Source organism: Gavia stellata, chromosome 3, assembly GCF_030936135.1.
Source record: "Gavia stellata isolate bGavSte3 chromosome 3, bGavSte3.hap2, whole genome shotgun sequence".
NCBI lineage: Eukaryota > Metazoa > Chordata > Aves > Gaviiformes > Gaviidae > Gavia > Gavia stellata.
This window is the reverse complement of record NC_082596.1, coordinates 54,592,100-54,618,192: the sequence shown is the minus strand read 5'-3', so window position 1 is coordinate 54,618,192 and position 26,093 is coordinate 54,592,100. Positions and strand designations below refer to the sequence as shown.

General features: G+C 44.0%; 1 protein-coding gene across 4 annotated transcripts in view; it reads left to right on the top strand.

Moving 5' to 3' along the window:
• The window catches only part of DLGAP1 (DLG associated protein 1), a 145,653-nt gene extending 119,874 nt beyond the window's left edge, over positions 1-25,779 (top strand). For all 4 annotated transcript variants that reach the window (XM_059836085.1, XM_059836084.1, XM_059836087.1 and 1 more), the window contains 4 exons: positions 9,939-10,357; positions 20,043-20,134; positions 22,549-22,701; positions 25,570-25,779. In XM_059836085.1, coding sequence (XP_059692068.1) covers positions 9,939-10,357; positions 20,043-20,134; positions 22,549-22,701; positions 25,570-25,779 — 874 coding nt within the window. The remainder of the gene's footprint in view (positions 1-9,938; positions 10,358-20,042; positions 20,135-22,548; positions 22,702-25,569) is intronic.
• Positions 25,780-26,093: the final 314 nt, after the last annotated feature.

Sequence of the window (26,093 nt, the reverse complement as noted above, 5' to 3'; positions counted from 1 at the left end):
CTAGTAGAGGAGATGTCCATTTCCACAGTTTTTTTCCTACATCTGCTAAAAATGCTCAAAAATAACATGTTTTCTACACCATTTTCAATTCAACAAAATCTCCCCATAAAGTAGCAGAGTATTTTCCTGTGGTTTTAAAAGGCTAAAGTGATTTCAGCAAAAAGAAATGTGATTTTGCAATGACCCCGCTAGGCTGTTACCAAGTTCCTCATTAACCTGCTAAAACATCTCTTGCTGGCAGACATTTCTTTATGTGTTAGACCTTAGCCCCATTTACCCACAACTCTCCAGCACTAGATAAATGAGCACATTAGAATAGATGCTGAAGGACCATTTCCCTTCAGCCTGAGCACAAAGGAAATAACTATCCCAAAAGCCCAACCCTCACCCTCCCCTCAAAAAAAAAAAAAAACCACAAAAAAACAAAACCCTGAACAAAGAAAGAAAGTAATGGCTGTTTGTAAATACCTTACTTCCAAAGTCATCTTTCTATTGCAGTTTTTATTGCTCCAGAGAAAAAGGTAAGATTTGCCTGTGAGGGTCTGCCCTGAGAAAGCAATATTTCTGCGTTACCTACTGACAGCTGTGTTTGGGGGTTTCCTTGCTGATAAAGTTGATGTTGCTGCTGTTTGGAGCAGAGGGGTAAGCAGCAATCTATCACGGACTTTCAGAAGTGAACTGGCTGATAAAGGACAGCCCCTAATCCTTAGAAAATGAGTGCACTCAAGACACAAAGGCCTTATCATCACAGTTTGGCACTCGTATGACTTCTTTTTTTTAACGCAGCAGAGCACAATATATTGATTATCTGTTACAGGAATAGAATTGTAAATACAGTGCATTCTTCCCTGCCCCTGCACCATAACATCTGCAGAGCTTCAGAAAAGCCCTTTTGAGTTGAATCTTTGACAAATGAATGTTTTTAAAAATCTTCCAGGCTTCAGAAATATTAAATAACTATAAAATAAGAAGAGAAGAATGGCACAGCAAAGAGGATAAATACAATAAATTGATCATGCTTCCCTGCCAGTCTAAGCTATTAAGTGCACTGTTATAAAACAAGAAAGCTCTTTGCTTAATGCACCAAAAGCCTACCATACAAAATTTTTCTTTCACTCCTCTTTGCTTCCTGCTTTTTCCTCACCCTTTCCCCCACCTCATATGACTGTCATTCTCACACTAAGGAACCTTACCACGTCATGTCCTTTTAAATATTCCTGCTTCTGTGCTTGGACCAAGTAAGCAAAAGATTTTGCCTCCGTTTCTTGATCTAGTAGCTCAAAACCAGAGCATCTTCGGAGGACAGCTCTGTCTCTTCCACCTTCCATCTCGACTCAGACCTTTCATTAGCCCTTCACTCTCTGTAACCTGGGCTTCCTGCCAAGACAAACGACTGAGTCCTCTCCTCTTCTTCCCCTTGTACTGTGCAAAGGATAAATGTGCCTACCGCTACCCGACCACATTACAACTTGATCCATCGCTGCTATTCATCTTACCCTCAGTTCTTTATGCCACCTGCTCTCAATAATCTTTTTTGTACCCATTCCCTAAATGCCGCTCTACAATTTCTCATATTTATATAGAGTACCTCTGTCCAGTCCTTCTCGTGGAAGAAAACTGGTATGCATTTCTTTCAATGTTAACCTCATGATCTTCCTGCTGTTACTCTTTTATCTCTCACCTGATCTCCCCCATGATGCTAACAAAACCCCAAACAAAATGTTTTTCCCCCTTCCTCACACGATCCAGCCCTTCCAGGGCAATTTTGAAACATGTATCTAATGAAACTGATCAGTGCAATGACAGGGCACTTCCATTTCTGTCCATTTCTGTTTGTCCTTTCTCTCTACCTGTGACTTCTTCTTGACCTCAAGGGACCACCTTCCATTCCTCACTTACAGAAGATAAATGAGTTGGTGGAAGTCAACCAGTTCTACTGAACCAGAAAAGAAGTCATATATTGTGCTAGGCCAATTAGCACACATTCTTATTGAACAAGGGACAAGGGAGCTGTGAGCAACCTGATCTGGTGGAACATTTCCCTGCTCATTGCAGGGGGGTTGGACTAGATGACCTTTAAAGGTCCCTTCCAACCCAAACCATTCTATGATTCTATGATTCTAACATGGCTGCGAGTGACTGAGCTGGTATTCAGAAGAAGAGAGAGGCAGTTTCAAAAGCAAGGCTTAATAATGTTCCCTGTTTAAATCTAAGGGCCCTGACCTGGTCTTGTGTGCTAGGCCTCGACAAAGTGTTGCTCCCTCTTGTTCCAGCTGTTCCCCCCAGTGCTGCCCAGAAAGTGTCACAAGGCAAAGGTTAGAACAGATTTATTTGAGGATGAGAGACCCCAGGAATGCTTTGATCCTCCGTCTTCTGAAAACTCTGCTGGTGAGAGATGTGCCCAGCACGGGGTGTGTATTCACCGAGGACGGTCTCTGCAGCGTGACCTCCTCCCTGCGCTGCTGTGCTACTCGCATACTGGGAAGGGAAGGGTAGACACCCTATGAATATCTGGGGGGCAGCAGGGCAGTGCAGGACGGGGAGGAAGAGCCCACGCAGCACTTGAAGCTCCACCGTGTTTCAAGGGAGATTGATGGATGGAGATTAATTGATTGACTGATAGCTGAGAGAGATGTGCAGGCCGGCTGCACTAAGGCCTTGGCTTCCCACCTGCAGCGTATCTGACCACTGCCGAGGAGCCGGGCCCATGCCGATAGAGTCTTGGGTGGGGCCAGACCCTCTCAGTGCAACGGGCTCCCTTCTTCAAGCATAGCCTGCGATCAGCATTGCAGTACCCCGCTAGGTCTGCTGGAATTGGATCGACCTCCATGGGGTCCTCCTGATCTTCCAGCAGGTCAACCTCATTGGCTCTGTGTCATCCTCTGAAGTTTTGGGTCGCCAGCCTGGGTCCCCAGATGTCCTTTTTGGTTCGACCGATCTTGTAGCTGCCCTTTGACTGCATTTGGCAGCTTCGTTGGGTGTTGGGGCGCAGCACCCACAGGCTGGCGATCGCTGCCTGAGGCTTCCCTGCTCCTGTCCTGCTCCGATTGCTGGTGCTGCAGGCACAAGCAGCTCAATGAGTAGTGGCCAGGACAGGGCTGCCATTTTAAGGGGCAGGGGGGCAATGGGCAGTGAGAAGGTGGCATGTGACATCACCAGGCCATTGTGATGGTGGCCCAAGCGCATGGCTGACCATGGGTCCCTCTGGCTGAGGGGCGTCTGGCCTGAAAGAGGCCCCGCCTGGGAAGAGCAGGGTGCCCAGTGCTGAAGGTGCTCCGCCCCTGCCCAGTCCCACCCTGATGGGACCCACTCTCCACACCTCCCGCCGCCCTGCATATGCTTGGGGGAGGAACTGCCACTCTGGTCAACAGAAGGTGAAGCAGCCTCCGGCTCTGACACAGCCAGTTGCCTTCCCCTGCCTGTGATGAGAGCAAACCCTTACAGTCCCGGTGGCTCTCAGCCTGCTGGTGGGCTGCCCCAAGCCTGGCATTTGCAGAATTTGCCATAAATTTCTGACCAGAGACCCCGATGGCTGGCAATATCCTCTCTTCTCCAGCCCTGGCCCTGGTGGGAGGCTGAGCGCTCCAGCCAGCACCCTCTGCTCTGCAATGCAAAGGCCGATATGTTGTAAAAAAAGAAAACAAATAAAGTGGCTGTGAGATCTCTGTGTGTAAAGCAGCCAAGTGCTGTCCCCACATGGCCTCGACTTCCCACCACAGCATACCTGTTTTCTTTGCCCCCTCTTGGCTGCTTTCTGTTGGGGGGCTGACCACTGCCAAGGACTTGGGCTCACACCAATAAAGTATTTGGTAGGGCCAGAACCTATCAGTGCGACAGGCTGTCTTCTTCAAGCATAGCCCGGCATCAGTGTTGCAGTACTATTGCAATGAGCAGTGGGAGGGGGAGAAGCTGGGCAGAGAGCGGAAGCAGGGACATTATTTGAAATTCTGACATTGTTACTTATTACTAGCGGAATCCAGGTCCCGCAGGCACCAAGACAGCCACTGAAGCGGCACCACTCGCCCCACTCCTGCCTCGTCGTGTTCCACACCTGTGGTCCACCGTGGGGCATCCCCAGGGGGGCTGAGTGCACTGGGGGCTGCTGCCTTTCCCTCAGATATCCCAGGAGAGACAGGAAGGAGGTTTCAGGTGCCACGGGTGACAAGTGTGGCTTGGGGCTTCTGGGCAATGGACAAAGATGAGCTGCTGTGGGGAGTGGGGTTGGAGCAGGAATATTGTTTTCTTGTTTTGCATCCATTTGTTTGGACACTGAAATTGTAACGGACCAGCTGTATCAGCTGAATGTTCACGAGTCCATGGGGCCTGATGGGATTCATCCCAGCATACTGAAGGAGCTAGTGGATGTTAGGGCAGGATCACTCTTGATCATCTACCAAAGGTCTTGGGTGTCTGGGGAGGTCCCCACTGGCTGGAAGCTAGCCAGCGTCATTCCCATTTACAAGAAGGGCATGAGGGAAGACCCAGGAACCTACAGACCTGTTAGTCTAACCTCAGTTCCTGGAAAAATTATGGAGATTATACTGCATACTATTGAAAAGCATTTAAAGAATAATGCAATCATCAGGCGCAGTCAACATGGGTTCACAAAGGCAGAGTCCTGTTTAACTCATTTGATATCCTTCCATGATAAGGTCACCCGCTCAGTGGATGAAGGGAAGACAGTGGATGTTGTTTTTCTAGATTTTAGTAAGGCTTTTGATACTGTCCCTCACAGCATCCTTCTGAACAAGTTGTCCAACTGTGGGATGAGGGCGTTCATGGTGCTCTGGGTGAAGAACTGGCTGAAGGGCAGAGCTCAAAGGGTTGTAGTGAATGGGGCTACATCCGGCTGGCGACGAGTCACCAGCAGTGTTCCTCAGGGTTCAATTCTGGGGCCAGTTCTATTCAATGTATTTATCAACGATCTGGATGCAGGAGTTGAACGCACCATTAGCAAGTTTGCTGATGATACCAAACTGGGAGGTGCTGTTGACTCTCTTGAGAGACAAGATGCCTTGCAGAGGGATCTAGATGGATTGGAGCATTGGGCAATGATTAACGGGATGAAATTTTAGAAGTTGAAATGCCGGATTCTGCACCTTGGACAGAGTAATGCCAGGCACAAGTACAAACTGGGAGAGGAGTGGCTGGAGAGCAGCCCTGCCGAAAGAGATCTGGGGGTGCTGGTCGGCAGCAGGCTCCATATGAGTCAGCAGTGCACCCTGGCAGCCAAGAGGGCAAACCGCACCCTGGGGTGCATCAAACACAGTATAACCAGCCGGTCAAAAGATGTGATTATCCCGCTGTGTTCAGCTTTGGTGCGGCCTCACCCTGAGTACTGTGTGCAGTTCTGGGCCCCACAATTTAAGAAGGATGTTCAGGTCCTTGAATGCGTCCAGAGGAGGGCAACAAAGCTGGTGAAAGGGCTGGAAGGCATGTCCTATGAGGAGCAGCTGGGGACCTTGGGCTTCTCTAGTTTGGAGAAAAGGAGGCAACCCCATTGCTCTGTAAAGCTTCCTGAGGAGGGGACATAGAGAGGGAGGTGCTGATCTCTTCTCCCTGGGATCCAGTGATAGGACGCATGCGAATGGTTCAAAGCTGCGCCAGGGGAGGTTTAGACTGGACATTAGGAAGCATTTCTTTACCAAGAGGGTGGTCAAACACTGGGACAGGCTTCCTAGAGAGGTGGTGGATGCCCCAAGCCTGTCAGTGTTTAAGAGGCATTTGGACAATGCCCTTAACAACACGCTTTAACTTTTGGTCAGCCCTGAATTGGTCAGGCAGTTGAACTAGAAGATCATTGTAGGTCCCTTCCAACTGAAATAGTCTATTCTAATATTGCCATAAGGGATTAGAGTTTCCCTGCTAAGACTCTTAGTGATGAAAAAAGACCATGTGAATGGGAGAAGGGGTAGGGATAGAGCAAAGCACACAAGACTTTTTAGCTCAAAGATGTATGGCCGAAGATCCTGCCATTAGAAGACGTGACACTGTATCTGCTAACTCCTTCTGCAGTTTGTTTTGTTCTGTTGACAGTGGCTGCAACCTTAGCAGGGAAGCACAGAACCAAGAAAGAGTACAGCCAATGGGTAAAGTGAGGCAGGCTGAATTTAATCTATGTGCTTCTGAGGCACACCATGCATCAATTGGTTTGAAACCTAGACCTTTTCTGGGTTTTTGGGGTGTTTTTAGGAAACAAATAAGTTCTCTGAGTCGAAATGTAAACATGTTTTTCAAAAGAAAGCAAAAGAAGATGGAGAGTCGAATGCTAACAAGTGACCCTGTTGTTGCTGTTCAAAATACATTGTGCTGTTGTCTCCATACTGGTTTATCCAGTCTGAGGTTTCATGGCTTTCTGCACCTTAGGCCAGATATCTGCTGCAGTTCTCTGAAGCTGTAATTGTTACACCTTGTGGCTGCAGGGCACAACTGATTACCAAAGGCCCAAGCCTGAAAGCAGAGGAAGAAGAAAATCTCTGTTTTTAATGATTACCAGCAATTTATGAAAACTTTTTTTTTAGGTAGACCTGTGAATGTTTTGGATGTGTAGAAACAGTGAAAACTTAGGCATTAGTTTCAGCAGCTGTCCTGTGGTACAGAGTTTTAACAGAGAGCAAAACAAAAAAAAAGACTCATGTGGGACACAAATGGTATTTTCTAAGAGTAAAACATCCTGGAAGTGAGTGAGGAAGCTATGTCAGAGACTAAAATTACCATCCATTAGGCAGTTTATGTAGATGTGCTGGAGGTAGGCAGATAGTGGGTGCCTTCCTGCATTTCCATTTCATTCAACATACATTTCCTTGGGAGTATTTTTTTTAATTTTGAACTGATGCTATATTCTATTGCCAAGTTGTTTTTCTTTTGAAGACGGATAGGTTACACAATCCAGTGCCAAGAATTTGTCAAGCAAGCCTGTAGCATACTGTTATATAGATAAAACAAAGGCAAAAAAATAGGTCATTCTCTTTTATTTGTTGAGAAGAGTCTGGTTTTGGTGGTACTAGCTCATATTGAACCCAGTAAAAGTACACTCCTGAAAGCTTTGAAATGTAGTGCCTCCAGCAATACATCCTTTTGGCAAGTAGACCTTGATGTTTTCACATTTGGGATCTGGTGTATACTGAAAAGCCAGGTGTTAACTGAAAATACAAATGGTGATCTAAAATAGAAGGGTAGCAGAGTCTAGGGCACTGGGCAAAGTAGAAGGCATCTGTGATGTGGAGGTAGGGTCATGGAGAAGAACGAGGCTGGGTTAAGGGATTTGCTTTTCTCTGCAGTACCCGGAAGGTATGGAAGAGTACACCGTGTACTAATGCCTTGGCTCTCTGTGAACCCTGACTAAATGACTGAAAAGAAATCCTGTGTGAGCATGTGCCTGTGTGGGCACAGGTTTGCGTGCATGTGTCTCTGTGTCTGTATACGCATGCACAGACTTCAGTGCAGATAAGGGATTTCTCAGGTTGGTGGCCAAATCAAAACAATTTTAAAAAAACTAGCACAGACTGGACCAAAAGATTTTCAATGTAATGTCAGCCTAAAGCTAAAGCCTTTCTAACCACTAATACCAGTCTAACAGCTTTTCTCTGCCAGGGGCCAGTAGCAAATACTTAGGAAAAGTATAAAGGACTGTGTGTAAAGGAAAAGTATAAAGGGTGTGTATAAAGCACTCCTTCTCCCAGTAGACCTTCCCAATTTAGCAGTCTGTTGTTCAGGGACTTCCTAAACCAGATACAACATCTGTGTAATAGCTCTTCCTGGACCTATCTCCTGTGAATTTGATCAGGTTCTCTTTGAACCTATTTTTACCTTTGGTTTTCCCAGGATCCTGTGGCAATTTAATTACACATTGTGTGAAGAAGTGCTTCCTTTCACTAGATTTAAATCTTTAGCCCTCTAAGACTTGAAACTGGCTGCCTTCCTCCCCACAGTTCTTGCACTCTGAGAAATGGTGAAACATCACCTAGTCGGGATTTCATAGGGCTCTCATATCCCTCCTCAGCCATCTGTTTTCTAAACCAAAAAATCTCTTTCCTCCTGTGGAAGCCATACCATATCTCCAACAATCCTTGTCCTCCCTTTGAACTTTTTCTGCTGTGTCAGTCCATAGCAAAATGCTTTGTTCTCCTTGTCAAAGGATAAATACTACTGAGTTGAAGAGTTCTGCTTGCTCCATATTTTTCAGTTTGCTAGTGCGTATCATGCAAAACTGCGGTGGCATAACCATGACTTTTGCATCATTTAAAAACACCTGTTTCGAAAGAACTGCAAGTGGCAGGTGCTACATTAAAATGTTTGTGTTCTAGGCCATTATTAAAAAAATATACACAATCTATTATTAAAGATTTCCAGGGATTGGTGTGTCTGAGAAGCTACTTGTAGCCTTCTTCTGCAGAGGAATTGGTGTCTTTTATTAACTGAAGAACCTTCTCAACTCCTGTTTTGCTTTGCTCTACTCCTCTCAAAGTCACATATCAACAGCCACTAATTTCCTCTATCAGCACGACCTGTTACATTCCTCCCTGAAGTCTGCTGCACTCCTCTTGAGGTATCTGGATGCATCAGGTGTATAGGACATCAAATTCTCCCTCAGCATCCTTCTGTCTGCTCCTTCACCAGCTGCAAACTAAATGCACTTGACAAAGTTTTGCAGTCAGTTGCACTTGTCTAATGGGCTATTGCTCTTCACCCCCTGCAACAGCCTTAGCTGTCTCTTACTCTTTACATTTCCCTCTGCTCTGTCAGCCTCTTCACCTCAGATGCCGTGGACTGCAGAATTTGGAGTGCTGTTTACCTAAAGAAAAAACACCCAAATCCAAAGCCCCAAACCTCCTCTCTCCCTTGCTTTTGCCTTTACTCTCAGGGTTGCTCTCTGCCCTCACAGGCTCCAACATAGGGAAGGTATGCAAGGTGAAAGGAAGCTACCTACAGGGTAGCAGCCACCACGATGAGGAGGGGAAGTGGAGAGGGAGGTGCTGATCTCTTCTCCCTGGGATCCAGTGATAGGACGTGTGGGAATGGTTCAAAGCTGCGCCAGGGGAGGTTTAGACTGGACATTAGGAAGCATTTCTTTACCGAGAGGGTGGCCAAACACTGGGACAGGCTTCCTAGAAAGGTTGTCGATGCCCCGAGCCTGTCAGTGTTTAAGAGGCATTTGGACAATGCCCTTAACAACGTGCTTTAACTTTTGGTCAGCCCTGAATTGGTCAGGCAGTTGGACTAGAAGGTCATTGTAGGTCCCTTCCAACTGAAATACTCTATTCTGTTGTATTCTGTTCTATTCTATTCTATCCTATTCTATTCTATTCTATAGACAGTGACTGAGAATGCTAGCTTTGGTGAAAAAGAGAAAACCGTTTTGAAACTAAGGGTTGGGTGTGAAAAACAGTGTCTTAACAGTGGGAATGGGCGCTAAAATTGTGAGACATGGCAGTGGTATTTGCAGTAGTAGTAAACTAGCAGGTACATAATTATGAAGAGTAATTCTGAAGAAGCAATACAAAATACTTATCTGGGTTCAAAATACTTATCTTTATAAATGGAATGTATAACATTACATAGATAGTAAGATTACATAGAAAGGTAAGTCACTTCTTAAAATTGGGCCCCTTTAACTTTTCATTAATTGGTAACCTAAAATCCTGAGCTACTGACACTATTAGCTGTCTTTTGGGCTATCCTCTGGCTTTGTTAAACCACACAACAATTAGGGGTATTTGCCTATATAAACAGTGAGCTTGCATGGAAAAAGATGTTTATTTGCTGGCTTGCAATGAGAAAAGAAGTTTATGCTGATCATTTTAAGAAAAAACACCTGAGTGTAGCCTGAGAGCCGTGACTGCCAGTCTTAGGAGGAGTGGCAGAATCTTAATAAGTCCTTTCTTACCAAGTTACCTAGAAAAAGCTTTCTAAACATTTTATGTTTGTGCTCTCCAAAGCTTTCGCAGGTTTACACGATCTAATAGTGTAACAACAGCTGTGCAAGCAGACCTGGATTTCCATGAGAACTTTGAAATAATCGACCCTCAAGAGGACAATACATGTTCTGGACAAATATCAAGACAATTTTCCCGAGATGCAAGCACCTCTACTGTTAGCATACAAGGGTCAGGAAACCATTACCATGCATGTGCAGTGGATGATGACTTTGATACAGATTTTGATCCGTCAATTTTACCACCTCCTGACCCCTGGATTGACTCTATCACTGAAGATCCTCTGGAAGCTGTTCAAAGGTCAGTGTGCCCACGAGATGGCCACTGGTTTCTGAAGCTACTTCAGGCAGAGAGAGATCGTATGGAGGGCTGGTGCCAACAGATGGAGAGAGAAGAAAGGGAAAACAACTTACCTGAGGACAGTAAGTAACAGCGTACAATAATATTGCAACTACAAAAAGTATGCAATATAGGTCAAATTTACTCCAGTGAATTCTGTATCATGCCCTTTCTTATTTAGCTAATGAAGCTATGGTCAGGATTCTCAAAAGGACTGTATGTATGTATATAATAATCCGTATTAAGTTGATGGGGAATGCAAATGCTCGGCACTTCTGAAACTCCAGAGGTTTTAGCTTTTGGGATTGCATAGTTCAATGGATAATTAGGAGATTGTGGTTAGGGATCTTGTAGTATTAATGTTTCTTAACTCTTCCATTTGAATAATTTCTCATAACCTTACAATATAATTGAACAGATGTTCCTTTTCACTAAATTCATATTTTAGCTGCCTTTTTAGATGGTGATTGGCATGTCTTCAGATGCTTCTCCCAACTAAAAGAGATTTCAGTTGTTCTTCCAAGTTGTTCTCCCTCTCTTCCCCTCATCTTCCTTGCAGTTCTCATTCCTCTTTGATCTTCCTGGTAAAACAAGCTCTCCATATTCTGTGATAACAAATACACACATGCAAACTACATCTCAGTTGTCACCACTGCCAGAAGTATTACCCCAACTGCAAGGTAATGGGAATGTCTAGCAAGCTTTCATTAGTAAGAAGGGTTGGGTAGCTCACAACTTATTCAGTCACTCTAATTAAGGAAGAAGAGATGAACATATGGCTCCCTGTCCAGAAATTTTTCTCCTAGTAAAAATTGAAGTTTTTTCCATTTACTTACATTACAAGGAGCAGTACTATTGATAGCTGTCAAATTTTGGACATAGGTAAACCTGTGAGCTTAGGGGCACGCTCCTTGTGAATGAAGCTTTTTCAAATTCTGCCAGGGAGCTTCTAGAAAACACTAAGGAGCAGCTGCATATAGAGAGTACAATATTGTATTATTTAGGCACACCTAAGTGTATTTTTCTGGATATAGCAAATAACACTTTTCCGAGCCCCAAATTATCTCCTTCCAAAGCAAGGACTACTGCTAGTAGTAGTTCTAGGACTGCTTCTTCCAAATGTCTAACCCTTGCTCTTAAGAACAGAGGTGCTAGAATTCTCTTGAGATGTGAAGGTTTTGATTTATGGAAGGAAAGGAATTAACACTGGTAAAAAAATATGTTTTTTTAAATTCTTAGAAATGCATAAGCTGTTTCTGCTGGAACTTTCCATTCAACCCAATGAAAGAAATAACCATAGAGAAGTTTGATCTAGATAGTTAAAGTCAGACACTATTGTAAGCAACTGGAAATTGACTTCTAACGGAAAGTATAAGATAACCTTAACATTAAGGTATGTTAAAGTTTTCTACTTCTACAAAATTTCTGTTACGTAATAGGCTAACGATGTCTTCTGAGGGAAAAATACAGAAGGATTAGCCTTCAAAGTAGATCCAGATTCCCCAAATTTTAGAGTATTTGAACCTCATTTTTAATTTACATCATCGATACATTCAAACATCTCTTTGAACATGTATCAGAATACAAAGGTTTTCTGTTGTTAGTATGCAAGAAAGAAACTCCATGAACGAAGAGATTTTAGACTGAAAAAGAAGTATGAGCACATAACAAATAAGAAATACACAACATTTGTAAGTCCAAGCCACAAAAGCCACTTGCTTTCTCTTTGCCACAGCAACTTAGACTAGAAGTAAGGAAGACATTTTTTGCAGTGAGGGTGGTGGGGAGGCACTGAAACAGGTTGTCCAGAGAAGTTGTAGATGTCCCATTATTAAAAGTGTTCAAAGTCAGGTTGAATGGGGCTTTGAGAAGCATGATCTAGTCAAAGACATCCCTGCCCATGGCAGGGGGAGTGTACTATATGATCTTTAAAGGTGCCTTCCGACCCAAACCATTCTATTATTCCATGATTCTATGAACAGATAATAATGGAAAAACCTACAAGTATTTTATTTGTGCACCAAAGTAGTTATTCACCTTGGGAAAAGAACACAAAGTGAACATGTATATCCGTGTACACAATTTTCTGTCGGTGTCTTGGTGGTTTTGATATATGATATTTTTAAAGGGCTCTTCTTTGAGCAATCAGTGGGAAAAGTCAATTATGGGGAGACCAAAGGAGGGGTTAGGCTGGCTATTCCCAATGATTCCTTATAGTGCACATGGCATGCATCCTGTGGATTATTCCTCCTCTTCATTTTTCTGACTGGCACTTCTTGTGATCACTGGAAACAGCAGGAGGAAAGGGGTCACCTGCATTTTGTGGTCACTAGTGAGGTACTGTTTTCAGAGTGACGCCATCGGCCACTCCAGCACGTGGCAGCTGCCTCCTGCAGAGGCTGCGCAGGGCTTTCTGCTGCGGCTCAGCACGCCCCACTCTACCTGGTGCCAAGAAAAAGCATATGGTCAAGGCCACGTTGCCCACTCAGCAGCGCCAGAAACAAAAGCCTGGCTGTTGCAAACCCTGCCTCAAAATATGCCTTTTTCATACGTCTATAAACTTTTAAGAGAGGGAGAAAAGGAGCAGAAGAGGTGTGTTTGCTTTGGTTTTCCTAATGAAATATAACCAGAGCAGAGAACGCATCCTTTGTTTTCAGCCTGACATCCCCAGCGTGTGTTTGGCCAGATAACAAAATAAGGAGAACGTGTGATGAGCGAGGTTTTCTCGATGCCGTGGCAGCTGACAGAGGGCTCATCCCCCTGGCGCTCCACGTAAAACGATCCGCGCTTCCTCCAGACAATGCGGCCCTTGTGCGAAACAGCTGTCTTGGGGAGACGGCTCGCTGCTGTTCGACAGTAGCTTGTATGTTACATAGATACGTTGGGTATTATCTAGCTGGGAATGAATCTACCAGATGGGATTGAATGTTTCTAGCTGGGAAATGGAGTCTGCTGCTGTGTATAAAAACAAGCTGTGGTTCAGTGGCTGCACGATGAAATGCCAATATAGAGAGAAATGTGGCTCCCCTTCTGCCATGAATTATTTATTGTATAGTATATTCTGGTTTTATCTGAAATCATTTTCTGATAAAGCCGTGGCATGTGTAACAGACAGATGAATACCACTTACACTTTAAGCTAGGATACTTGATACGGTTTCCATGTATTTTGCTGTTACAGGGACATTGGCTACAAACTCTAGGGGTCTCATAAAAAAAGATGTTAAAGATATGAGGCCAAACACCTTGTAAGAATTGATTGACGCTTTGGATCAAGCCTCAAGTGAAACCTTTTTTTTTTTTGGTTTTCTCCTTAACCCTCTGCTCTCTCCTCTTACCTCTGCCCTGCAAAATCTCATATAGTCAGAGCCTCACCGCTGATATTGGTGACCTTTGACTCAGGCCTCTGGAATAACCATTTACACCCAGAATTAGCAGCAACAGGCACAGGAACATACACCTACTGCCTCGGCCTGGCTTTTGCTGGATTTTTTGCTGTTGTTTTTATTTCACATAGGGCATTAACCTTTCTGGAAGAACAGGAGAGCTTCATTTTGCCCCCCTTCAGAAATGTTTCTCTTTCACGTGGGGTTGTAATGTGGCTTCGATGCGAAGATAACCGTCGGAAGAAAACAGTGGGCCTGATTCACCACAAGTCAGGTGTAATGTGGGTTTAGTGGTGAGACAAGTCAGGCCAATCAAGTAAAAACTAAAACAGAAAACCAAGGCTCTAGCAAGACATGTCACTATAACTGTCTTGCACGTATATTATACTCCTCTGGGCTAGTCTGCAAACAAAGGCTGACCTCAAATCTGCAGTAACCTCACTGCTTAGGACCAGAGTCTTTGCAAATTCAGCCAGTTATGGCAAATGTTTGCACACTTTCTGCTCTTTTCTTTTGTTTTGATTGTTTCAAAGGAAAACTCAAAAGAGTGAAGGGTAGACAAAAGAGAATAAAGTTAAGGAAAATACATTCTTTTTGCAATAGTTGTGCATGGCAAAAGAGAAGGAGACCCTTGAGTTCACTGTCAGTCACGAGCAAGGAAAACCATTTTCCAGTCCTCTGCAGGGCTTCCCCAAGCAGTCCTGGTCGGAAGTGCGAGGCAGCCCCCTCCCACAGCGGGCTGATGCGGCTTTGCAGAGGGACAGTCACCAGCCTGGTCACCAGCCTGGCCCGTGGCCTGCTGGAGTCCCCCTGGCTACGTGCCTCTGGCCGTCTGCCCGACTCATCCTTTTCTTCCTCTGGTTTTCTTTTCTCCCCAGAAGGACTTCTCTGTCTGCGAGGGTTTCTCCAAGGAAAGCCAGCTCCGGGCAGGAAGCCCTGCCAGTGTCCAAAGGCTAGCAAGGAAAGAAGAGAAATCCACAAGCAACGAAACAATATAGTTGGGGAAAAAACATTAAGTGTGCTAATAAAAGCCGAGTAAGTCAGAGGACACATGGAAACTGCTTTACTCCCAGTGGACAGCATTTACTCAGGCAGACAGCCCTATTAATTTCAATGAGATCACCCCATAAGTAAATATGACTCAAAGCAAGGACTGCCCCTTCCATAGCTTGCTCCATTTGGCTGTTTTCTGCCTAATAGCCGAGCTTAAGACCTGAGCAGTAGCTTTAACTTTGAATTTCCTGGCTTTTGTCATGCTTGGCATTATTTAAATGTAGGTCTGTCAACTTGAATAGGCTAAAACGCTGGTCCATCCTGGCTTGGAAATGGATTGTGACAGCTCTAGGGCAGGATTTCTTCATATGCACAGTGCCAGCCAACATCTGCAACGCAAATGTCAGGCTGTGTCCCTGTAATTTCGGCTATTGTTCCTGCCACTTGCTCCTGGGGCAATGAACAAGTTTTCTGTTCCCTAGCTTGTGCCCTGCCTGCCAACCAGGTGTTTTCACATTAAGGGTATTTGATAGTCACAGTTCTAAATTGCCTCCTTTGTCACTTGTTAGACCCTGGGGCCTGTCAAAGTTGAAATGCGAAGAGATTTGGGCCCCTCACTACAAGAAGGATATTGAGGTGCTGGAGTGTGTCCAAAGAAGGGCAACAAAGCCGGTGAGGGGTCTGGAGCACAAGTCTTATGAGGAGCGGCTGAGAGAACTGGGGTTGTTCAGTCTGCAGAAGAGGAGGCTGAGGGGAGACCTCATCGCTCTCTGCAATAACCTGTAAGGGGGTTGCAGAGAGTGGGGTGTTGGTCTGTTCTCCCAAGTGACTAGTGACAGGACAAGAGGAAATGGCCTCAAGTTGCGCCAGGGGAGGTTCAGGCTGGATATTAGGAAAAATGTCTTTACTGAGAGAGTGGTGAGACACTGGTATAAGCTGCCCAGGGAAGTGGTGGAGTCTCACCATCACTGGAGGTGTTCAGGGAACATGTGGACGTGGCTTTGTGGGACATGGTTTAGTGGGCATGGTGGTGTTAGTTAATGGTTGGACTTGATGATCTTACAGGTCTTTTCCAACCTTAGTGATTCTGTGATTCTGTGATATCGGTTGGTGTTTTAAGGTCAAATAACACTGCTGCTCCTCAAAACTCCTGTGGCTTCTATGTGATGACTTTTCACATCACTTCAGGTGGTTTTTGTTGTTGTTTTCTTATATTTTGTTATCTTCATTACACACAGTCTCCTTCCAAGGTAGAGCAGACAACAATATCACCAATTCTTTGTTTGTGTTTGAAATTCTTTTTTTTGTTGTTTCATTTCTTTTCCCATGAAAATGGGGGGAGAGGGAAGAGAGGGAGGAGATACATAAAGCTCCAGAATCACAAAGTAGGTCCTATGCAGTTCTTAGAACCAAGAGAAGCAAGAACTTACTGCCTGGGCAGCATGTAGTCTAAGTTTGTATTTAATAATGTTTTAAAAGGAGAACAGGTTGTAGGGTTAGAGACACAAGGAAATTCACTGGCATGTGTATATCCTAGAATAACATTCTGTGACCCCTAGTCAAAAGCAATAATAGTGAGGAGGCACTCCACAATAGCTGAATTATACCAAAATAGATATACTGAAGTAGTTCTTCCAGAATAAGACATAACTGTCTATTTCTTAAAAATCGTTACAGGACAGAACTGAATTTACAAGGAAGAGAGGTCAAAGCAAGGAGGGAGAAAAAAAAAAAAAGGAAAAATTCAAACTATAAAAACAAAACAGGGCAGTAGACACACTTCTCCCCCTGGGGAAGGGGTGACAGCAAAGCATATGATGGATGTTAATAATGTTGCTTAATGCATTACTGGAAGGCATTCAGATCTGACAGTGCTGAGTGTGCTGTATAACCCTGTATAGAATAGAAAGCAGACATGAATAACATTATATAGGTGTTTAAGTCCGTTATGATTGCTTCTTGATGGGTTGGTATTTTTTGTTGTTCCTTGGTTTTATAACATTTGTTTGTACCCTATTAGCTAAACACATCGACTTCAATGTTTGTATGGTTTTCTCCTGTACCCCATCCCCCTTGCTGTTAAAGATTTTTCTACTTCTTTTCTTATGAGTTTTGAGCATTATCTTTGCCATTCCACTTATTTTCTTGGCATTTGGCTTCAAACCTCACAGGATTTTCTCCTCAGAAAGTATTGGTCTATTTTTACTTTTTGGTTTTTTACTACACCTTGACCTTTCTCTTTGGCACCAGAGGTTTTGACTGAGTAAGCAAAACAAGCACTCTGCCCTGAAACACTAAAAGCAACATGCGTTTGGAAACAAAACTATTGATAAGGCTTCATGCCTTCTGGAGAGATTCCTTTCAGTCTTTCGCATGCTTTGTCTTTTTTTTCCCCCCCCTAACTTTTGTGACAGAGTTGGTTGTTGACTAGTTGCACATTAACAGACCACTTGCTTTTGAGGGGCAAGGAATCAGTGACACTTGGCCAGATACAGCCGCGGCTACAGCAGAAGTGGCAACAATAGAGAACAGCATCAGCATGCATCCCACAGTCAGCTGGGATGATGGTTTTTAGGCAAATAGCCAGTCGCTAGGCAGCCAAGGACAAGGACTTCCTTTTCCCTCTGCTGACATCTCTGAATATTAAGCTCTTCTTCCCTCAAAGAAAAGGGCACATTCCCATCCATCACCAACAAGGTGTATTTACATTTCTTCATGCTTGGGATGTGATTTCCAACTCGGGTGGTGCAGATTTCCAGGAAGAGCCTGCCTTGTCTTTTTTTGTCCCGAGAAGTCGAGAGACTGTTTTTTCTCTGCTTCTCAAGTCTTGGGAAGCGTCAGAGTGGCCGAGCTCCAGATGAGGCAGCTGTTCCCAAATATACTCAGTGGGAAGAGTTTTCATAACAATGGGAACCACATGAAAGCTCCCAGAGTAGCTCCTCCTACTATTGAAGAGTCCTTTCAGTTGAGTGGTTTGCATATTGGGTTGCATAAATGACTAGACACACCAAGGGGTCCATTTTCAGCTCTGTGCGCATAGAATTAGACACGCAAGCCTTGCTAACAATAATGAGTTGTGTGCAAAACTCCCTGCGCAATATGCTGAAAATATTCTGCTTAGTGAATCTTCCAGCTCACGGCTATTTCCTGGCAGTGCTGAGCTGAGTTCTGGGAACAAAATGAAAGTCTGGGCTCTGTGTGTGTTCACAGAGCTCTCTCCTATAGTTTCTGAAAAAAATGTGAAAATGGTCTCTCTTCCCCCCTTCCCCCACTTTTTTTTTCCCTTTGTATGTCTAAAGTATAAATGAACTCTGCATCCCACTTTTCCTTCAGCAGCCTTAAGGAGTGAGCTTTAAGGCTGCGGAAGGAAAAGGCACTTGCCTTGAAGGAGCAGAACACAGATTTTGTACTACTGTGTGTCTGGTTTCGGTTCATCATGAGTGTTTGTGCCAGTTTGCTTAGCTTGTGGCTGCACAAGTGAATCCCTTGGAGAGGCCCTTCTCCTACCAAACACTGCATGGTGGCGTTCTGGTTTCAAGCTGCTGGCATGCACTGCGGCTGATCACAGGACCGTGAGACCCTAAAAATGTTGCCAGAAGGGGTTATAGCAAAGTTGTATTCATTTATTTACCTATTTATTTATTTTTCATTGTGGTAAGTCTTAGCAGTACTTAGCAATAGTTTCCCAGTGGAGCTCTGCTAACATGGTGTTAGGTTTTATACAAAGTGACCATGCCCAAGGGATGGTACAGAGGGTGGCTGCTTAGGACTAGTATGTCTTCTAGGCTCTGCCAACAATTCACTCACCTTCAGCAGGCCACTTCATCTCTTTGTTTTTCCTGTTCCTCCCTCACCTGCCTCATGTATCCAGACTGTAAATTTGTCACGGAGAAGTTACTGTGTTTATATGAGGGCTGGGACAATGCAAACATCTATGAGTAGAAATGATAGTGAGAATTGTGACATAGTGGCTGCCATTCATGTTTTTCACCAATGAAGCGGTAAATATTTTTTTAAAATTAAATTAAATGAAATTAATTTTAAAATGAAATCAAATGAAATTAAATGAAATTAATTTTAAAATAAATATTTAACCAACGAATTGGGGGAAATTCTCAAAGAAAGAGAGGGAAAATTAACGGTGGAGCCAGATATATCCATGATGCCAACCTAGTTGTTGTTGGTTTTTTTCCTGAGCACTGAAAGTCTCAAACAAACCTGTAGCTGCTTTCTTGCTCACAGCATCAATTTTCTTTCAATCAGCAGTCCCCAAAATCGCAGTATCTCTTCTGCATTTACTGTCCTACTGCCAGTTGAGGCCATGTCTGTCTGTCTGCTCTATTTCTGCATGCTTGCTTCTTCTTTTACATACACACACGCACGCACACACACTCTCCCTCGACCAGAACTCAGCAAAGTGCCAGGGAAATGCAGGTCTCTGAATGCACCAGGGTATGCCTCAGTTTCAGGTAGCGTATTCTTGACTACCCCTTGCAGCAGTAAAACCCCACTGTTTCAGTGAGGTTGAACACAACCAAAACCATATGAGCTCCTGTTTTATTCAGAGCATTTACTATGGGCTGTCTTCTGGTTCACTGCAGTCCTTCACAGCACTCAGTCAGTCCAAAGAGACCATAAGTACACAGCTGTCTGTACAAAGGAGTCCCCAGACAGCACAGGAGCTAGGCTGGGACTCTGACACCTCCCTCCAGGTCACCAGCAAGGAGGAGAGGCCAGGGTGTGATTGCTCCCTGAAGTATGCCTGGGCATCTGGGTTCAAAGGCAGGAGCCGCTTCAGATTGTGCTCATGGAAAATACTCAGAAGGTCCGAATGAGAGTCATCGGTGTGCATTAAAATCACCGTTCCCTTTCTGGGGCTTAGATCAAGCAACACTCAGCTAAACCTGAAAACAAGGTGCTGAGTCGCTAAGTGAGGTGGCAGAAATGCTGGTAGACACAGTGTTTTCCAAACAGCGTAGATGACATCACAGGGTTTGAAAGCTGTGTGTCCTTGCGCAGGGACTTGGAATTGTATTCAAAGCCTGAGCCTGGGTCACAGTGATGACAAGGGGTGCAATTTCTGGTGAGCTTTCTACACAGGTTTAAAAAGCTTTTGATTAGCCATGTTTATACTGCCATGGATGTCCTCTTTGCTGGTTACAACTGGTCTCACTGGGGAAATGAGAGTACACTGCAGCAACAAATTAGTATTTTTGCCTAGTGCAGATCTGGCTTCAGATTTACCAGTTTCTCTCTAATCCGTGACTGAAAGATAATATGCTTTTTGAAAGCCAGAGCTGACCACTGCGCACCTTTCTCCTCTCTTTTTATAGGCTTTTAGTTGCCCGCAGCAAAGAAAGCGTCATGACTTATGTTTCTTTTTCTTTCAGTTCTAGGGAAAATTAGAACTGCAGTGGGCAGTGCCCAGCTTCTCATGGCCCAGAAATTTTACCAGTTCAGAGAACTTTGCGAAGAAAACCTGGTATGTAACTTTTCTCCTAGACACTGTTGTGTGCCTTTTACTAACCCTGTGAATAATCATACCTGAACTAGACAGATTTTCTGACTAACATGGTAGTTTTTACAGTAAAGGCCTTGATATGAATTTGGGATTAACTCTATGAAACTTGTCAGAGTCAGCATGAATTTCACAATAGCTTGAGAGCCTTAAAATAACAACAGACAAAAAGCTTTCGGTGAAATATCACTGAGACTCTGCGATCACTGAGATCTGTCCCTTGACCTCTGAGTTCAGTTTGCATGGGCACAGACATGTTTGGGTAAAAGACCTTAAGGTCTTTCAGGGTGAACCAGAAGTCTCATGAGAGGGACTTTCCCATGTAATCCCAATGCCACCTGTATTAAACAAGACAGAACTACCAGGAAATCAGATACTGAAAGTCGGTGCTTCATGTTCCACAATCCAAATAGTGAAAGAGAGAAAAATCATTATCCAGAGTGCTAAAAGGGCAAAGAGGCAAAGAGCCAGTATGTTATCGTTATTCTTACTGTATGTAATTGGGATATGCTACCACTATTGTTATTATTATTTGCTATTTTTATGCTGTTCATAAAATCAGAACGATATTCCTGTTGATAGATAAAAATACATTTCACACCATGTATCTAAAGCAGTACTCTCAAAAATGCCAGCACTTAAAAAATTTTCAGACATTTTACTTAGCAATCCATCCTTGCATAGTAGATACAATGCATTTAATTCCCAACTTTGGCATGAATTGCTAGAAGCCCAGAAAGCATAGAGCATTATGCTCTGTCAGCATAGACTAGGGAAGGGAAGGCAAACCCTGTGATACTCACCGGAGTGGGGTCACCACCTTCCACTTCAGTTAGTGCGCCTCTGGAAATCAAGCCACAAACTAAAATTTGCCTAAGTGGACAAATGCAACAGCAATTGGCACTGTCTGAATAAGCCTTCTAATTCTTAGTATAAAAATTCAAAAAGCATTCTGCTTGTGCACCTTTGTAAATAAAAGCCTACAACTGGGCAACCTGCTAGTGTGAAGCACTGAAAAACTAGGAATCCAAGTATAATCTCTGGTCTCCTTATGAATCTAAAAATATATTGTTTTCAGTAATTGCTCCTTTGGTGGTATAATCATCCTATCAAAATCATCAGTGTTGCTGTGAAAAGCCCGAATAGAAATTTTGTAAGGCAAGCAACTGATTCTTTTGGGTTTATTGATTCTCGTGAGGGAGAAAACTTAAATGCGGAGTGAAACGTGAGCCATGTAAAACAACATGCAAGGTTCTAATGATTATTTATTTATTTATTTATTAATAAAAATATATCAATGTAATCTTAGGAGGCCACAGCACCCATGAAACCTTGCTGACTCAGATTGGTGTAGGGATTGCTCAGCATCTACAAAAAGCCATGCTTGAAGTGAGCACATGCAACGCCTCATATTATTTGAAGTTTGAGTTTCAGTTGGGAACCAGTATACAGATACATATCCTGGGGAAAGCTTTCCCTCATATGAACTTTGCCAGCGGAGCAGGGACCATTTCATGTATGTCCACTGCATGCAGAAAATGTTCAGAGCTGGGTTGCACTGAAGGGACACAAGACAGAACAGGACCTCTTGGGTCACCAGCCTCTGGCCCATGCCGTGCTAGAGATGCTCACGGTCCAGGTGTGCTCTTCTGAGCAACACTCTGGGGCTAATGAACTGGACTGAATTTGCACACGCAAAGCCACGTTCCCCATATGTGGCCTAGTCTCACTCTTCCCAAAATTGCGCCTGTAAAAATGAGTTTACTGTGCTTCTGCATGTTCTCTTCTGAGCTTTTCACCTAGCAGAGGTTATTCTTGTAAAAAAAAAAAAAAAAAAAAGAAGAAATTGGCCTGAGGTGTACAAGAGACAATTTTACTTGAAATGGTGTATTTTTGTAGCCCTTAGATTCTCAGAGTGTGGAAAAAGCATTCATGTATCAGCGTATCACTATTTGCACATGCAGCAAATGTGCATTTGCACAGGTAACAGTCTTTCTGCAAGTGTGAACATGGCAAGGAATCCTTCCTCATGAAAGTGAAGAGGAGGCTGGCAATTAATTTCAGTGCAGTTAGAATATCACCAGTTGTGACCAGGAACATCCCTAGGTAGATCCTGCCACAGGGGACCTGCCACCTGCCCTTTTCCCATGGTCTATGGCAGATAGCTGCTGCCTTCGGTGAGCGGGTGCTTTTGGGGGCACAGCATCTTGCAAAAACCCCTGCCAGTAAGCAGCACCCCACTTTGTTTCTCTCTCTGTGTCTCACTGATCGCTTGGATCTGCTGAAACTGCTTTGCTAGCAAGGTTCATAACCATTTGCACAAATGCTTTACTTTAAGACATACTAAAGCCAACATGTTTTTTTCTTCTGTTGCACAGAATCCTAATGCACATCCACGGCCGACCTCCCAGGATTTAGCAGGGTTTTGGGATATGCTGCAGTTGTCCATAGAAAATATTAGTATGAAATTTGATGAACTTCATCAGTTAAAGGCCAATAATTGGAAACAGATGGATCCTCATGACAAGAAGGTAGAACATTGTAGATTTTGTATGCTTCATTTAAAACCCTGCACAAATACTGGACAGATTAAATAGGCTCTGTGTACAGCGTTGACGTTAAAAATGTGAAATGAAGCTCATATCAAATTAATTTCATTGTAATAACAATGTTTACATAATATTCATCTGGGATATTATCTGTAATATGTTTCAGGCATATTTTTAAACCAAATCTGTCTTTGTGAATCGAATAATGGGAATGTGGTACTTTGTTAAGCTTTACATTTAATCATATTAGACGATCAATCGTTGGAAGGAACTGCCTTATATATTGATTCTTAAAATTAAATAAATCACATTTACGGTTCATATTATTGCATATAGCAAGAGTTCTAGGTTGTGTTACTGAAAAAACTAGGGAAGCACTGTAACCATCGCTGACTTTGGTAACCAGATTACAAACAGAGCGATATAAAAAATATGCCTTCCAAAATGTTACATGAAAGAACTTCTACATTTTTTTTTGTCCATTTGTTTGGGTTTTGTTTATTTGGGGTTTTTTTTAATGAGTTATTTCATAACCAGGTTCACTTTGCTGGTAGCGTTGTTTACCCAAGGTAGCATAAAAATCATCTGGAGCTTTGGTCTTTTTTTTAAATGTAGTCTTCTTCTGTCACCATGAAAAACTACCACATCTCCAAGTGTGAGCCATATTTCACTTTCCGTTCTCATTTGGCACCATTGCCTTATTTTTCTCCTCACTATCTGCATCAAGACAAACAGCACTTGCGTGAGCCAAAATACACAAATGTTTCAGAAAAATCCTTAAAAGGCAGACCATTCCTAGAGGTATCAACGGTCTAACATGGCGCACCTATAGGTATGTAATTTGATGGATGAATTTCCACTGTCGCTGGTCTGATACCAGTGAATAGAGCCAACAGGTAGGGTCACCGGAAGGAGGGGGAATGTGACTTACAGGTACAGTGGCTCAGACAGGAGTCCGGGCTGCCCCAGCTTACGGTCAGCTGGCTGCCAATGACCAAAGTGATGTTTTCTTTCAGACAAATAACCATAATAATATCAAACCCCATTAATCTTGCAGCAGGAAGTTTGCAAAGGCAGTGCTGGTAGCACTCTCCCTCCTCCTTCGATCAAGACTAAATACTCATTCCTGACTTAGGAGTGCCATGTTCACACCATTTGTGCACACCTAGTGTGTTTTGTAGGGGAATGAATGGGAATGTGTTTTCCTAGCCCAAGGTACTGAAGGCAAGTCATTTTCTTATCTTCTTTTTTTTTTTCAGTATCTGTCAGAAAAGGAATTTAAAACCGTCAAACATGCATGCACAGAAACGCTGGTATATGGTCTTTCACTAGCTTTTACAGTAAAGCGAGTAGGCTGAGTGTTTGCAATTGCAGCAGTAAGAAACGAGAACTTTCCTTAAAAAAAATGTGCCTTTTCTTTGCTTCTGAAAAACATTTCAAAGAGTTTCCAACAAAAAGAAGACTATAATGGGTTAAAGGAAGTTAAGTAGTACGGAAGAAAGGGACCTACAGTAGGAAGGTAAAGATTTTAAAGAATTACACTGACGGTGTTCCTGTTTCAACAGCACTTGTCTATGATTTTAGATTAAACAGATCATCTCCTTTCTTAAAAAGGATTAAAAAAAAAGAAGAAAAAACTGTCTGTGGAATTGATATTTGCAGTTGCCTTTGGCCTTTGCCACTGGGCCCTTTTTAAGCAGCATAGATTAATCCTTGGATGGAGAGAAAAAGCCAAGTATGAATAAGTGTAACTAAGCACCTTTATATTTCGAGCCATGGAAGCTGTTGTGAGCAGCATGAGAGAAAACGAAAGGGCAGAATGGGACCTTTGTAGTGCGATAAAATCCCTTCACGCAGAGACCGTGTTCACAGTTGGAAAGGGATGTAACTTAAAAGACAATCTAATTAACTTGACAAAGTCTTTGTGGCCGCCTGAAATTCAGACCTGAATACACTTTTCTTTTTTAGGAGAGATCCTTCTCTGAGGGGTTTTTTTTTTTGGTTTTTTGGTTTTTGTGTGTGTGTACATGCACTAGGGTATACATAAAAGTCCTCCTCGTTGATCATGTATCTGGAGCTAGCTGCCACCATGTTGATTAATGCATGTTCTCTTAATGGCTTTTAAGTTTTTCCTACCAGTTTTCTCTATTTCTAGCTGATTGTAGCTTGTCAGGCATATTTAGCAGGAGGCTAGAGTTCATGAGTTTGCACAGTGAGACCCAAAGTGGGGGATTTTTGAGTAGTCATTAAGGCACTACAAAATATATACATAAATACACGGTGTTTTCAAAAAACGGTTCTTCAGATGCACCAGCTGCAGGCAGCTAGTTCCCCTCTGGGAACGCCAAAGCCACGGTATCCCCGTGTTGCAAAAGCACCTAGCGTTATGCACGCATAGAAGAGGGCGGCCCAGGAGTCGGGGCTCTCCAGAGTTCCTCTGCCGAGAGCGGTGTTAGCTCCCCAGCCGCCCGCGACTGCGCTGGCGGCGGGAGGCGGCGTCCGAGATGCTCTCCTTTCTAATCCCTGGCACCAGGAAGACGCCTGGATCCCCCCCACCCCAGAGAGCCGCACTAAGCGGTTAGCGGTGGGGGCCTCGGCCCTGGCGGCGCCGGGCGTTTCACACGCACCGTCCCCGAGGAGAAGTAGCACTGCGGCCGGCCCTCCCCTCCCTTTGCCCTTGTCCTATGTTTATGAACCCTTGAGCACAAAAGCCAGTTCACTGAAGACAGAAAGGCAGATAAGAGCTAACAAACCTTAGGTAAAATGTGTGTTCTAACTACTGACGTGTCCTAGTTTTTCCCGCCTTCCCTGAGAAGCTGTATAATGCCATTAACCTTCTGCTTTGATCAGGAGAGAAGGGTCCCTCCTCCAGTGCCAAAGAAGCCATCGAAAGGTCAGGTGCCACTCATACGAGAACGCTCTCTGGAAAGCTCGCAGCGTCAAGAGGCCCGGAAACGGCTGATGGCTGCCAAGCGCGCTGCATCGGTCCGCCAGAACTCAGCTACCGAGAGCGCCGAAAGCATTGAGATATACATCCCCGAAGCCCAGACCAGGCTATGAAGGGATCCAACCAGGAGGACTCTCTCTGGCAAGACAAGCCTCATGTATAATCTGCCCCTCTAGGCTCCTGCTCAAGGTCACCACGAAGTATTTGTACCTCCTCCTCCTCCTCTCTCTCGCTCTCTCTCCCTCCCTCTCCCCCTCCCCTCTCTCTGTACGCAGCTGCCCCGATGCTCCCAGTGAACACCACTGCCGTGGCGTAGTTGTCGGTCCTCCGAGAGATGTCCTCTAATCACCCTTGCTTTCTGAAGGTTCACCCATGTCATCATGATGCTTTGTCACATGTACTGATGCTGCCACTTTGCCTCATGTAA